Genomic DNA, 16,006 nt, shown 5'->3' on the forward strand with positions numbered 1-16,006 from the left:
ATCTGCAAATTACTGGGTACTAGACTGAGTGGTGAAGCAGGAAGAATCCTTCGTACCAGTACTGACCCGGCCATAGTTGTGGCTGTTGCTAAATACCTGGGGTGGGCCTGGATTATAAGAAGCCAGAGTATTTGCCAGTAAAGTCCCAGCTGCCCTAGATGCTTCCCCCAACGTTCTACTCGAAATTGTACAGATTGCGTGTATTTAATCTTGTATATATTTTAAAAGGTATTCGTTTTTAAGTGTTTAGTCTCTTGTTCTATTTTGATCCTCTATGTACTGTGTAACTGTACTTGTTTTGTATTGCTTTTATGACTTTTGTCGAATAAAGCTGTTTTGGATTGGATACTGCTGCTATTTATCTTTCCATGATTTATAAACCTCTAGCGTGAATAGAGAACATTTGAAATACCTTATTTACTTTATCAAACTGATGTTGAAGGTAAAAGAATGACGACTGCGGATGAGTTCCAGCTCAGGCCAAAAGAAAAGAAAGACTTTCAGGCCCAGTCCTTAAGCTTAATAAGTACTCACAAAAAGTTGGTCATGTGACTCTCAATGCAGGACATGCTTGGTATTGGGTCTTGTGTACAACTCTGTCCTTATACAATTAAAGGATCGATTAACTGGCTTGCATAGGGCATGCAATGGCATCCCTGTGAATCCATAAACTACCAGAAATTTGCTTCACTGAAAAGTAAGCTACTGCACCTTTGGACGAGGAACTTTTAGAAACTAGTTTATTGTAACTGGGGCGGCAATCCACTCTTTTTGTGATTCTCTCATTCTCACCTTTTCATTTTTTTCATCTTTATGGACCTAGATTTTGAACATTTCGGTCATCTGAACAGTGAGTGTGAACTGAACACCTTACTGCATGTACTTTTTCTCCCTAAAATCCAAAGACTAATTGAGAAAAACTGACATATTAGGCTTTAATGTAAGTCAAAGGTAAACATGCACATGGCACAGAAGTCAAACGCACAATGTGGGACACAGTGAAACTTTCCACCACCCAACATAAGGGGTTACAATTATGCCATGCAGGCTGCCAGGTAACACAGTAATACTGCACATAAAGCTCCACAGTTAAAATGTCAAAACAAACCTTTTTTGACATCTAAAGCATGAAATCGGACCATAACGAAGTCCACAGTATGTGTGCCTTATACCAGGATAGACTAGAGGTGTATGTATCTACAGGATTTACAGACTGAACATCGAACCAACTTGCATGGTAAAAGCAAAAAAAAAACGTTTAGAGTTCTGCTCGGTTTGGCAGTTCATATAATAAAAAGTTCACTCGGAGATTTAAGGGCCACATTTCCAGCTTAGGGCAGAACCACATAAAAATTCGAATCTTGCAACATTTTACTACTTGGTAAAAGTCCAATACTTAAGCAAACTCAGAAATTTGGTACAAATATCTAGGTAGGATTTTAGACATTTTGTTAAAGTTTCTTTTTTCAAACTGTTTGTTACCACCAATATGCAAGGTAGGCTGCTTATATTTCTCTCCAACACCAGAGAACTAGGTTAGAAGTGAACTTCCTGTAAAATGGTTATCTGCCACAAAAAAGAGGATTTCTGCCCCACTGATACCACCCCTCCCCCCACCTTCCCACACTCCCACGCTGTGCGCATTACATCAGTGAAGCAAGACAACTGGATTGAAGGATTTGGCACCGACACTGTGCTTAGCAGACACTTCTGCAAAGAAGTTAGATGCAGTTTGACAACTTAGCCACACAAAGACAGGCTGGCATTCAGTAATCCAAATAATGCAAATCACTTATGGAGGAAGGCTTCACGAAGACATCCTGAATCACTTGCCAGAGGGGGTAATAAATGGGTGACGAGAATGGAGGTGTTTAGCTTTCATATGGAGAGGGGTGTTCAGGGCTGGTATGAGTGGGCTTGGAGGATGCTGAAGGGGAACCAAATTATTCCCCTTCACAGAAATTTTAGGACACCAAGGAATGGTGTAATTGGGATAGCGTGTACAGTAAGTCAATAAGGTAAAAGTACCACCGCAAAAAATAGGTGGTGTTTTTTTAAGGAATTTTAGTGTGCCAAGTTTGTGGAAACCAACCAATCACTAGTGAGTTATCCTATGAAATAAGGCTCCTACATCCTAAAGCCTTTGCTTCTCATGTCTTTCTCTGTGCAGAGATCTGCGCACACATATGTATATGTTTGAATAGTAAATGTTGGAGGGATGGGGGAGTGGATGGAAAATGGGGATTATTTATGACTAAAGCGGAGGGATTTTGGTAAGAGTAAGGAGGGTTAAGATAGAGGTTTGGAAAGACACATGTATCCATCCACAAAGAGTAAGCCCCTTCCTATTTACAAACTGCACTTCAATGTTTACTATGGCGAAAAAGGACTCAAAACAGTAAATGTACTCCAGCTCCGAGGTGAAGTCCAGCACCACACATGCTTAATCACAGGCACTGCAACACTATCCCCTAGAAAATAATGCAGGTAGGGTCTTAAAGCCCAATAGGAAATAATGTTAAAATTATTTAAACTTTTAAAAATTATATATATATATCACCCCGGAATCGGGCTCTAAATTTCTCTTTTTTGGTGGATTATTGCGACAGGATCTCCATTCCTGTTCAAAGCAGAAGCCAGCCTGCAGGGTTGGGGGCCCCCCTGATGGGGTTTTTGCTGCGATATGGTGACATTTTCGAGGGCATGACCCACTTGCCACTTACCCGACTAAATGTATTTGCCTGGAATTTCTGGATACGAGGTGAGAAAGGGAGAGGTACCGACCTCTCTTGGACAATTCCGGATTTTTTGTGTGACAAGATATTTGTGCTTTTTTAAATCTACATGCACGTGGGCACTTTATTTGAATTGAAACAAGATGCATCAAGAATAGTGTATTTCATACTGTGGTGATTCAGATGTTACATAGCAGGATTATCATGGCACCGCATGTATGGACCTTCAAACAACAACACTGATGCATCTTGGGATCAGTAGGAAGATGACATCAACCACGTGGGCATATGAACTAAAGCACTCTCCCGTGATTGCAATTTTACTCGCCTGTGACCAAGGCCCAATGCCCTAAACACGTAAGGATAAGAGGACACAGGGTTGCAGCCACTTTCACTTGAGGAACAAACGTGTGATTTTACTCCATTATCAGGCTCTGCGTTTCTCTTTTTTGATGGAAATATAGAGATAAATATATATTTTAATAGTAAAAAATTATAAATATTTTAATATAATTTAATGTTTTTTCGAATTTAAAACTAAATGTCACTATTTTGTTGCAATTTTTTTTAAATTAGATTAATTTTATATATACGTTTTACTAACTTTTAATACAGAAGATAAAATACACATTTTAGTTTTTTTAGAATACATCTAAAAAAATATCTAAATGTAATACATTTCAATGAATAATATTTTTACACTAACAGTTAATACTGCAGCATTTAAACAAATTAATCTACATTTAAAATAGATATATCAAATTAATTTACATTAACATTCAACCTAAAAATATTAGAATACATTTTTTCAAACTTTTTTTTTTTTAAACCTTTAACTTTTGCCTATACTTTATCATAGAGAGCTCTCCGCTTAGATTGCAGTGGTCTCTGACAAATACGGTGTGACCTACTTGGCCCACCTAACCACAGGTACATTGAATTTGGCTTGAAATCGCATCTAGGTCCTAGTCAACACCAGACTATGGCTTCTGAATGACACTTTGGAATTTGTGGGCACGTTTTATGTCTGAAAATGTTTTTAAAAATCCATATATCTGATTCCCTAATTCGATTTTGATCATTTGGTGTCTTCTTGCTCATTACATTTTTCTCTATTCTTGTAAATTGGTTCCGCATTTTATTAAAAGTACTGGCAGCACTTAAGACTCATTTATTTGAGGAACTGCCTGCTGTTTATCCCACTACTACTAGGAGTTTAGCTGAGAGAAATTCTTATAACTGTGTTGTGACCTAAACAGGGAGTCTCTTTTACGTTAGTGAGGACACCCATTTTCCAAATGAATAAATCTCGTTTAGACCACACTGAAACAGCCACAGAAGGATTTTTTCACTTGCTGTTGCACACTGGTGGAAAGTCTGCTTGCAGTTTGACTTTGTACAAGTTCCATCCTGGCAGAATTCAAAAGATACCAAAGCAGCAACTAGAACGTTGTTTTCTGATCTATAGAAGAAATGCTGAATCCAAGCCAGCACTTGCTCCAGAGGGGCCACCACTCGCTCCATAAATATGAATGCATGGAAAAGTAATTCATAAAAATCCTAGTAATTGGGTCGGGGGGACCCATCTGATCTTTTGTAGGTGAGAGATGGTAAAATCCAGGGATCTGATTTGAAGCCATCTTGCAGACAAATATGCAGGGAGCTCTACATGGCTCAGCAAAGATGATATTTCAAACAAATACATCGAGCTGTGAACCTACTAAAAACGCAGTTAAGGTCTTATTTTAACAAATAGTTTAGGGATGATCCAACTTTCACTCTCATTCTATTCTGATTTTGGAAGAATGGTGATAATTTGTGTTCTCCTCTTATATAAGAATGGTACACAATCAATTCGAATTCATTATTAAAAAAAAGGTGTGCACACTGATTCGGGGGGGGGGGGGGGGGGGGTTCCCGTTGGAGCTCTGCTATATCACCTGCAGATGGGAGGGAACTGTAACAAGCGTCTTAGCACCCCTAATACACACCTGCCAGCTTTTCCTTTCTCGGAAAAGGTTTGTTTCATGTTTGGGGCTCATAATATCTACTGTTGGACCTTTAAAATGTAGTGGGAATACAAAATCTGGCATGTCACTAGACACCACTAATACAGCCTAGGAGGAGTTCTATTCTGCTGGAGGATCTCTTCACTAGGTGTTCACGTAGGTTGCTCAATAACACCTGGTGGCCACATTTTTTGCACCACAGCAGATGCTAATCCAATACAAAGGGAAAAAAATAGATCTTTGTTGTTTCGGAGCATAAAACCCTTTTATGCACAAGTGCCATCAAGTTTGGGTTCGCCCTCGCCTTTTCTAGGAGTGCTATTAATTTCCGTTTCTTTTATGAGGTGGATGGGTACCCGCTTAAGCAGAAAGGTGCTTCAAGCCTTCCAATTGCATTATTGTTACTATTGTCCTTCAGAATCTAATCACCCCCCAAGGTAAGCTCAAAGTGTGGTTGAGTGTAGGAAATGTACAATACACAACTACCAGCGTTAAGTGCTTAGCACATTCTTGGAGCAATGTACTCTGACCTTTCTGTGCACATGCTTAAAATGTTAGTGCTGTGAGTTAAATTATTCCTCCTACCTCTTCTGCAGCCTGAATTATTGCATTGGCAATCTTGGGGTCCAAACCATAATCCTGGTTTACGTCAGCAGCTGCTCGCTTCAAGATGCCAAAAGCTTTTATGACTGGAATCTGCAATGATAAACCGCTTGTGTTCAGAAACATGCATTCACGTGTGTGTATTCCACAGATTAAAGGTCAACAGCACATAAAAGCCCTGCAGCGAACCTGGCTGCCTTGAAGGGGCAGCTCAATAGTCTGGTGTGTGCCGTGCGGTGGAGGAATAACATCAAAACCCAAAATTCGCGCCAGAACCCAGATGCTAAGGGCAGCTCCTAGCTAAAACGGCCACGTTCTGTTTACGCACGGGGGGGGGGGGCACAATATATTTTGAATTCCTTTTTCCAACCCCCAAAAAGGCATTGAGCAGAACCAAAATACAAATGAGCTCTGGGTTCAGTCTATTATTTTTGAGGGGTACGGGAATGATATGGAATTTGAACTCAGTACAACTGACAAGGAACAGTTATGAACATGCCGAGCACTGTCCTGTACACTAATCAGTAAGATACTTTTTGTAGAGTGCAGCAAAATAACTCAAGGCAAGGAAACAAGCAAGTCTGATTCATTCAGCATAGGAGGGAGGGATCAGAAGGCGGCCTGTGCACGTGCGAGGACTGGTGCTTATACCGGCTGTTGTACAGGTGAAACTGCAGGTTTAGAACATGCACACAACATGTGGAAGGAGGGCGATGCCCCAGTCACACTCCAACTGCATGCAGCAAGCATGTGTTCTGTGTTCTTCAGCTAAGCAGGCTGGTAGTTGGTGGATCTCGTCCCACCATATCCCAACAGCCCTTTTGAACTGAGTTAAAGTACAAACACAACGGCACGAGGAGCAGAAAGTAGCCCAGGCATTTGTATGAAGCTGCCTTTGGCACCACAGCAAGCGGCCACAAGATGGCGCCACACTATAGTTAAAGGCCTAATAATGGCGTTGTTTCAAGTGAGAGCTCCGGATTAAATCCGGAAGGGGCGGGGTCACCATTTACCTGGAAGGGGGCCCCCTCAAGCTTCGTTACGCACGTGCACGCACATACTATAGATAAAGAGTTACTTACTGGCATCCTTTCCGTCACCCCTCCGATTTTGAAGTTCATTGTAGATCGAACAGTCTGAGCTCCATAATATTTGTCATTCGGCACTTTGAGTTCCCCAAAGGTATCATACTCCACTCTGAAGGGACCAGCACTTGCCTGCAGAAAATAACATTCTCAAGCATTAGTCCTTTATTGTAGAGAAAACAAATGAAAGTGAAGTATCTTACAGTACAAGAAGGGCTGAAGCATTCCCATTTAATAAACAAGCACTGAATGCTCCAATCTAAAAACAAAATGCAGAAGACGTCACGAGCCACCCGGTGCACATTTTTTTTTTTTTTTAAAGTCACCTTTAATAGTTTGACAGGTTTAGGTTTTGCTGAAAACATGCACTACCTCTAGACAACTGCACGCCTTTTGCTTTTCACAGTTTTCTACCCTTTATCGGCTTCGAATTTCCGAACAAAAAAGTATTTATCTACTATGCTCTGTCTGAAAGTTTTTTTAGAGCCATTAAGAGAATCATGCAATACATGAGTGTAACTGGACATACGAAAGATAACAGAGGTTAATTAAATAAACATGGAAACTGTCAGGCAATAACTTGAAGGACTTAGATAATTTCTATAAAAAGCAGATTTCATTTCCACCAGTACCAAACCAATAAAACAGCAAATGCTGTCAAATAAACCTTGTGCCATAGCAGCAACCCATGGAGCATGAACCACTACTTTTCACATCACAGTATGAACATAAATGAGAATATACCGAGGCCTATGAGATTGGAAATATCTCAGCCCCTTAAAATTCTATTTTTTCCACTGGTCCCCCACCACAAGTAAAAAAAAAAAAAAAAAAAAAAAAGAATTTAAAGGATTACTTGCACTCCAATTTTTTTTTTATGCTCCTGCATTGCCCATTTGAACCTCCGAGAGCCTTACTCTTGGGTCTCTCCCTGTACCCAAGGTTTCAGGCTGAATGTTGAATTTATTTTTGGCAAGTGAAAAGAGCGATAAAATAATTCTTAGGGCCCAATTCACAAAGGCAAACAGACAAAAGTATAATACGACTTTTGGTATTGACAGAGGTAATTTACGAGTCGTATCTTTACGTCCGCAGTCGGGGCAAAATATCAGGCTCCAGCCGTACTCTCCGTTCCGGGCCGGAATCTTCATACTCTAGGCGGAATCTCCAGCTTGGGCCAGATGAAGAGTAATCAATGGGCCAGAACGAAATTTTTCAAAAGGGAACATTAGGAATGTGAGCTAAATGGTAAAGGAGGTCATGAAAATCAGTTTGAGCAGGGAAAAGGGTATGGCCATACACTACATCACATCCAAGAAAAGTGTGCTCCTTTGCATTATGGTACATGCAGTCCACAATTTGTGCTCCCCTCAGTGTAGATTGTAGTTTTACACCACACTCAGTAATGGCTGTAATGTTATACCAAACAGCAAAGGTTAATGAATGACCAAAAATGGCATTGTATGAGTTCTTTAGAAAGTTAATGAATGGATTTCACACATTAAAAATAGTCTAGTGCATGAACTTCAGGTTTCGGGATGGTTGGACAGTAAAGTCTTCTGCATGCTCAAAGACGTGTACCCCTGCCCTGAGGGCCCAACTGTAGTGTCTTAATCCTTAGCACATATTTTTTTGTCATAGGCAAACATGGATCATATGTGTGTGCCATGACATTTTCCTGTCTCATGGATTGTAGTCTTGTTGGACCGGGAGGGGCACCCAAAGAGCTACCCTCATAGTGGTGGAAAGGAACTGCCTTCACAAACAGCTATGCAGCACAAGCACGGTAGTGGCAGCATACCATCTGGTGATCAGTATTAGTGAATAGGTCCTCTATACGCTGTGCCACTGAAGTGAGACGTACAGGCTCCCTCACCTTTTAACAAGTTGCACTGCTGTGTGCTTAACTCACCCTTTGCCTGTGGAAAATACATGAGAGATGTAGTGCTGTGCAGTGCATGCTCAATGGAATCATGTGTTGGGTGTGTGTGTCCTGGCATGAAGTAACAATACAAGAAGGGTGAAGTGCTTTGCAGTGTGCGCATGGAGAGTGTGTGCCAGCAGTGTGTGTGCTTTCAAATAGCACACCCTAGTACAATACAGAAAAGTTACAGTACCAAACAGTGCGCATAGACTAAATGTGTGTCCTGAATGTAGGTCTGTCTTTAATGGCACAATGCATGGAGGTAACAGTGCTGGACCATACGTGTGGCTGTGAATGTACACTAAGTGCAAGCATGTCTGCAATGGTACACTACCTGGAGGACCCTGGTTCTATTTTGGGAAGCCCAGGCCTGCCTGGTGAAGACATGAGGAAAGGAATCCCCTCAGCTAGATTTGTTTGCTGCAGACTCAGATTGGGTGGGACACACCCTGAAGGGAGGAAGAAACTCCTCCCTTTACACTTAAAAAAAGGTGCTCTTTGATTCAGTGATAGATGACAAGGAAGGGGCCCGGACACATCTCAGGAGGGAGATGGGGCTGATAAGGGTATCATAAAGAGTAGTGCTGGCAGCTCAGGGTTAACCTTTTGATGCATATGTTGTTCTGACTCCAGGTGTGAACTCTAGTCACTCCCATTAACTAGGTTGTAGCTCGATCAACTTTGGAGTCTTTCCTGATGTACTAGACAGTGTTTCAAGAGGGAACAAGAACAGGAAAAATGAATACTTCAAATGAAATAGAACCCCAACATAAAACTTCAATGACTCATACCCTAAGTCACATGTGGTGTTTGGAAATGGTCTACAAGAGGGGAGGTTGAGACCCAAAGTGTGTCACCTGCCAAGCAGCCAGATGGGCTGTGAGAGAAGGGGAAGCTCTGAAAGACTTCTGCCTGTGACCAGGTCTGGGGGCAAAGGCCTGCTAGTCTCCCAGCTGGGTGAGGGGATATCACACAGGAAAAACGAAGATCACTTGCCCTGGAGCCTAGAGCGCCAGCCAGCTTGCTAAGACCAGTGTGCCCTATGAGGAAGAGGAGAGTGCTGGAGGAAGCGCGGCCCAGTGGTAGCCCTACCTAGATGACTTCCTCAGCGAGGTGTAACAGAAAGGCTGTGCACCAATCAGGTCATTGCCTGTGTGCAGGACCGCTTTGGCGACCCTCGTATGCTAGGAGGGGCCGCCGTGGTGAGGGCACGTGCACCAGAAAAGTTTGCATCTAGACAAGGATGTACCATGGCAACCCCGTATGCCAGAAGGGGCTGCCAGTTCCAACTCTGCCAGAAGTTCGGGTTATTGCTCAGATAGAAGACAGCGGCTGTGACCGGCGGGTAAAGCCGGCACACCAAGACCTGCAACTGATCGATTCCCCTGGGGACAGTGAAGGGCGCAGTCAGACGTTGTCGGGAGATGGAGGATTAAATCCCCCCCCCTTTTGCCACCTCCGTACCCCGCCACGAGGGGAAGAACGACTCACCATGTCTTTGTAGAGCGGGAGCAGCTCCGATTGGTGGGACAAGGCAGAAGCGCTGCTAGAAGGCGAGACCTTGCACCTGCCGGGTGCTGCTGCGTGTACTACGAGCATTCCCACTTCGTTGAACAGGATCAGGCTTGAGAGCCCACAGAAATTGCACTCCCTGCACCTCTGAACGCTTCCATACTGCCGGAGTGAGTAAGAAAGAACTGGGCCTGTGGGGCCCTGGGGGACTCGCTGCTGATGGTGCTGCAGTACCATAGACACTTTTGTCTAATTCCTAAAGAGTCACTGGGGAACTCTTGAGTAGGGCCTATTACTGAGCATTCCCTGGATGCTGCCACCAGTGAATGGGAAATAACCCTGACCACGTTATGAGGAAAAGGATGGGACAGGGATTTGACTGACAACTCCTAAAGCCCGACATCACGGGGATTGTGTTGTTGCTCATGAATTTCGTCATTCATTTGAATGTGTAGAGTTAGAAATAAAATATTTTTTCTTATCAAAAATATTGATTTATTTTTAGTACTATGTGCACTTTGAGTTAAGAGTCATGTTCACTCTCCTGTATCTACACTTCCTCCCCGAGTGAGCCTTTGACTGCAAGCCCACAGTTACCACGAACAGTCACATGCAGAAGATTTACTTGGTCCAGTTTCTCTGGATCCAAAATAGGTCAGGCCGAAGAACATCAGGAGTAAAAGGCCTCAACCACCCCAGTTGCGCCAAGTAGCCAGGCATGTCCTGTGGGCCTCTTAAAGGGGTTCTGTAAGGGAGAATTACGTGTATTCAGGTAAAGGACCTGCCAATGTAGCAAAATGAATGATATTACGCACACGTGTAAATTTGGGGCTGTAGTGCTAATGCTTTAATCTAAAGCCAAAAAGAATAACATTGAAAACACAATTGTGAGATTTAAATACTTGAAGCATGATTACAGTGATTATGAGTGCAATTCTTAAAATGTATTCCAGACAGGCAGAGAAAGAAAAACTAAGTTAATGAACCAAGGTTAAACCTAAATATAATGCCCTTTCTAAACCTTGAACTTTAGCTTAACCTTAAATATCATCCTAAACATAGCCTAACCACGAATGCCAACTCTTGAGGCTTGAGTCAAAGACTGATGTTGACCTAAAGCCAACGCCTAGTAACAACACCTAACCAACACCTAACCTTTCCCCCGATCCTTACACTAACACAATGCTCCAAATTTAAACCTACTGATATCGTTTGTTTTCAATTTCAGTACTTTTTCTTAAAAATGGGGACAAGAGAAAGATCAGTGATACTGTATTAAGAGGAATAGAGCGAGTGACAGAGAGAGAGAGAGGGGGAAGAGAAAGAGAGAGAGAGAGAAAGAGAAAGAGAGAGAGAAAGAGAGAGAAAGAGAGAGAGAGAGAGAAAGAGAGAGAGAAAGAGAGAGAAAGAGAGAGAAAGAGAGAGAAAGAGAGGGGGGAAGAGAAAGAGAGAGAGACAGAGAGGGGGGGGAAGAGAAAGAGAGACAGAGAGGGGGGGGAGAGAAAGAGAGACAGAGAGGGGGGGGGGAAGAGAAAGAGAGACAGAGAGGGGGGGGGAAGAGAAAGAGAGACAGAGAGGGGGGGGAAGAGAGACAGAGAGGGGGGAAGAGAAAGAGAGAGAGAGAGAGAGAGAGAGAGAGAAAGAGAGACAGAGAGGGGGGAAGAGAGAGAGAGAGAGACAGAGAGGGGGGGAAGAGAGAGAGAGAGACAGAGAGGGGGGGGAAGAGAGAGAGAGACAGAGAGGGGGGAAGAGAAAGAGAGACAGAGAGGGGGGAAGAGAAAGAGAGACAGAGAGGGGGGGAAGAGAAAGAGAGACAGAGAGGGGGGGAAGAGAAAGAGACAGAGGGGGGAAGAGAAAGAGACAGAGAGGGGGGGAAGAGAGAGAGACAGAGAGGGGGAAGAGAAAGAGAGATAGAGAGAGACAGAGGGGGGAAGAGATAGAGACAGAGAGGGGGGGAAGAGAGAGAGACAGAGAGGGGGAAGAGAAAGAGAGATAGAGAGAGACAGAGGGGGAAGAGATAGAGAGAGAGAGAGAGGGGGAAGAGAGAGAGAGGGACAGAGAGGGGGGAAGAGATAGAGAGAGAGATAGAGAGAGACAGAGAGGGGGGAAGAGAAAGAGAGACAGAGAGGGGGGAAGAGAGAGAGAGACAGAGAGGGGGGGAAGAGAGAGAGAGAGACAGAGAGGGGGGAAGAGAAAGAGAGACAGAGAGGGGGGAAGAGAAAGAGAGACAGAGAGGGGGGGGGAGAGAAAGCGAGACAGAGGGGGGGAAGAGAGAGAGAGACAGAGAGGGGGGGAAGAGAGAGAGAGACAGAGAGGGGGGAAGAGAGAGAGAGACAGAGAGGGGGGGAAGAGAGAGACAGAGAGGGGGGAAGACAGAGCGAGACAGAGAGGGGGGAAAAGAAAGAGAGACAGAGAGGGGGGAAGAGAGAGAGAGACAGAGAGGGGGGAAGAGAGAGACAGAGAGGGGGGAAGAGAGAGAGACAGAGAGGGGGGAAGAGAAAGAGAGACAGAGAGGGGGGAAGAGAGAGAGAGACAGAGAGGGGGGGAAGAGAGAGAGAGACAGAGAGGGGGGAAGAGAGAGAGAGACAGAGAGGGGGGGAAGAGAGAGAGAGACAGAGAGGGGGGAAGAGAGAGAGAGACAGAGAGGGGGGAAGAGAGAGAGAGATAAAGAGAGAGAGACAGAGAGGGGGGAAGAGAGAGAGAGATAGAGAGAGAGAGACAGAGAGGGGGAAGAGATAGAGAGAGAGACAGAGAGGGGGGGAAGAGATAGAGAGAGAGAGAGAGAGACAGAGAGGGGGGAAGAGATAGACAGAGAGGGGGGAAGAGATAGAGATAGAGAGAGAGAGAGAGAGAGAGAGAGAGAGAGAGAGAGAAAGGGAAATTGTGGATGTGTCTACAACAATTTACTGGTTTAAAAGTGAATGATGGGTCTCATTTATACAATGTTTTAGAAACCAGCACAATAAATATTCCAGAAGCAATGATGCGAAGGCTACAGTTATGTTACAAAAAATCACCTGGTTAAAGACTACCATGGCATATGTACAACCTGCAACTCACAATAGATACGTCTGGTAATAAACTAGAAATAAAACCAAGAAACTGCAGTACATCTATATAGTGTCCTATATGCAATTGTATGTGTGTATGAGAAGGAGCTGTAAGGGAGGACTTCCTTTCAGGACAAGAACCCTCACTCACCCAAAGGTGACATGCTTCATCATTGGGTTCTCTCACACTTGGACTGCAAGATCCTAGGTGTGGGCTACAACTCCCTTGCGGAGCGGAGGTATTTTCAAGATGAGTGATGTTATGAGGTGCTGAGTGCAAAGAGAGGGTTGGATAAAACTATCTCCAGGGGGCCAAATCAACTTTTATTCAGTGGTCCAATGAGGTAGGATTAAAAAGGAGACAACTTGCCTTAAGGAGAGCACTGGAATTAGAAAAGTATAATTTACTATTCCAACTCCAGTCTGTGCAACAGTAAGGAAATTGTTGGAGTTAAAGTCCAACAACAATCCAATAAAGCTTTTCTTCAGGCAACTCGTAGATGCGACTTGCACAGTAAAGAAATGTGTTGTAAAGATGCATTTTTGGTTCGGACCACGCTGTTAAGGCACAGTGTGGTATAAAGGCTGTTTCCCTTCATCATGGTTAACTAACTTGTCCTGCAAAGATAGTACTGCCTGGATGGACTAAACTTCCTTATGGAGGGAGTTCTTAAAAAAAATACTGGGTATAAGAAGGGATCAAGAGTTATAAAACTATCTTAAGCATACGCCGAAAGATGTTTCTTCTCATGGATGCGGGTACCTTTGGTAAGGTTAAAACGGAGAAAGGAATGTCCCAAGAGTATTAGGACTTGTAACTCTTCATCACTTGCCAACAGGTTTCGGTCTGTAGAGTTAACCACATGGCTCAGAGGCCTTCTTCAGGGCTGGGCATATCCCTACCTAAATACTACATGTGCTAATGAAAACAGGGCCCTATTTTCAAACATCACGGGGTCGAAAGATCCGAATGAACACAACCTAAGGAATATCATGTTGTCATAGGGGAAAGAACGTCAGAAGTCACACGTTCCTCAGCGATCGCCCCGTTTTTGCCTAATACTTACCCTCCATTTGCTGTAATGGTGTGTAACTGCGTGAGCTACAATTGTATTGCTTTAACAGTAGTTTATAGGTCTCTGTTACAACTTTTTAGACATTATAGAAAACAAGACAATACTTTTTTCGGAAACACGGATGCAAAGGCTAGAGTACAGATACTAGGCATCTAGTTAAAGTCTATCATTACATAAGCAAAACCTTAAGATGTGTTGAGGCAGGAAGCACTGGAAAAGGAAAAATGTGCTGGATGGATTGCTTCAAAGGTCTGTGTTCTTAATGGTTAACAAATACGTTGGAAGAAGTTTAAAGTTCTTATGACTGATAAAAGACAGCTTTGACACAGTTCTTATATGTGGGCCAAATTGCTGTATTAACTTTGAAAGCAATAAAAATATAATAAGTAAGATTGAACTAAATGCGTTTTAATCTTTGTGGTCTACATCTTTAAAGGTCTAGCAATTCAGATACGGTGAGGAATATCAGCCTAGTCACCTGTAACAACCAGTGATGTTACACCATTGAGCACAGATACAGTAATGGTTCACGATTATGTTTAGTAAACCAATAAAACCTGTGGCACTAACCATTTCCCCCAGCACTGATGAAATTAAGTAGCTGAACTGTAAATGGATTAATGCCTTGAGAAGAGACTTAATCATGTCATTGTCTATATAATTGATAGGTCACTGTCCAAAGCTGCACGGCAGTAATGTGTGCCTAGACCCCTTGTCAGTATTTCATGTGACTTCAAAATGGCCAATATCTGGTGCTTGCAAAAGCTTCTCAACTATGCATGTGATACACACCAGAATTTATCTACGTTTCTTGGAAAGAGACAGTTCCTGACACAAAGGATGTGAAATGCTTGAGCTGAATTAACTCACTTCATGCAGTGGTCGGACATAAAATGTACAGCATCACAAGTAATTCCTTAAAAGGAAATTAGTGATATGTGTGAGATCCAAAAACTAATTGGTTGGTTTTCAAAGCTGTATTGCCAGGGAGACTGGAGACAAAGTGGGTTTGTCATCTGGAAGAGGATATTGTAGTCCTAGACAAACCTTTCATACTGATCTATGACATGTGGGAGCTTCTCTGTTGGACAACAGGGCAGAATATCCCAAAGATGTAGAAGATTTAGACCTGTTTAAGACTTACAGCATTTGGAAAGAGATAAAATGAGCGATTACTGACTTTTCTGTTGAAACTGGAACTCTAAAGGGATTTGAAAAGTTTTCAGTCTAGGAAACAGAAGACTGTCACTTGAGTGTAGAACTGTATAAAAGAATGCTAAAATATTTCTGCATGCACAGCACACAATGATGCGAAAGACAGTTTAAATTTTTTTAAATGATAGAAATATCAAGTGAACTGGGGTCAACCATATTTATCCATTCCAAATTGCCTTGTTTGGGTATTTAATATGTGTTGCATAACTTGCCATGTTCTCTCTCTGTCAAAGTAACTTTTGCATTTTAATAACCAGCTATGCAGTCACGTTACTTTTCTTTCCCTCCCTCAAACACTCCCATAACTCGAGATAGCTCTTTACATTAAACAGAGCATGGAGGGGAGGGAAGCACTAACTAAATGGTTTACCCTAGTACTTTAAAGTTATTCTCAGGGGCGCGGCAAGGTTGGTGGCTGAGTAGATGTTTATCCTATCAGCTTCGGTACCAGACTCTACAAGCCTGCCATACCCCTGTTCCTCTCAACAGATTGCTCCCTCGTCTACCCGACCTCTCGCCAGTTCCTTCGACACACCCTGAGTCTACTATGCTAGCACATAAGAACAAGAGACACTAACCAAAAGCCTGGTCAAAGAAAGACAAATCACTCTGAGGTAGAGCTAGAGGGGCCCAAGAAAAATGACTCCCACCAAACAACCTTCAACTAGGGGGTTACTGATGCACCCATAACTAGATCCTTCATGAAAGACTTCTTCTGCAAACTCTGGGATGACTTTGCGGCCCTACGTGGTGACAATGCAAACTTTCTAAAAGATAGCAAGCAAGACAACTGATCT

At 43.1% G+C, this 16,006-nt stretch overlaps 1 protein-coding gene across 1 annotated transcript in view; it reads right to left on the bottom strand.

Annotated features, from left to right (window-relative positions):
* The window catches only part of FH (fumarate hydratase), a 375,622-nt gene that overhangs the window by 278,692 nt on the left and 80,924 nt on the right, over nt 1-16,006 (bottom strand). The window contains exons 2-3 of the mRNA XM_085612182.1: nt 6,430-6,564; nt 5,330-5,440 (exon numbers count right to left, since the gene is read on the bottom strand). Of these exons, the coding sequence (XP_085468308.1) occupies nt 5,330-5,440; nt 6,430-6,564 (246 nt within the window). The remainder of the gene's footprint in view (nt 1-5,329; nt 5,441-6,429; nt 6,565-16,006) is intronic.

Source organism: Triturus cristatus, chromosome 6 (assembly GCF_964204655.1).
Source record: "Triturus cristatus chromosome 6, aTriCri1.1, whole genome shotgun sequence".
Classification (NCBI taxonomy): domain Eukaryota; kingdom Metazoa; phylum Chordata; class Amphibia; order Caudata; family Salamandridae; genus Triturus; species Triturus cristatus.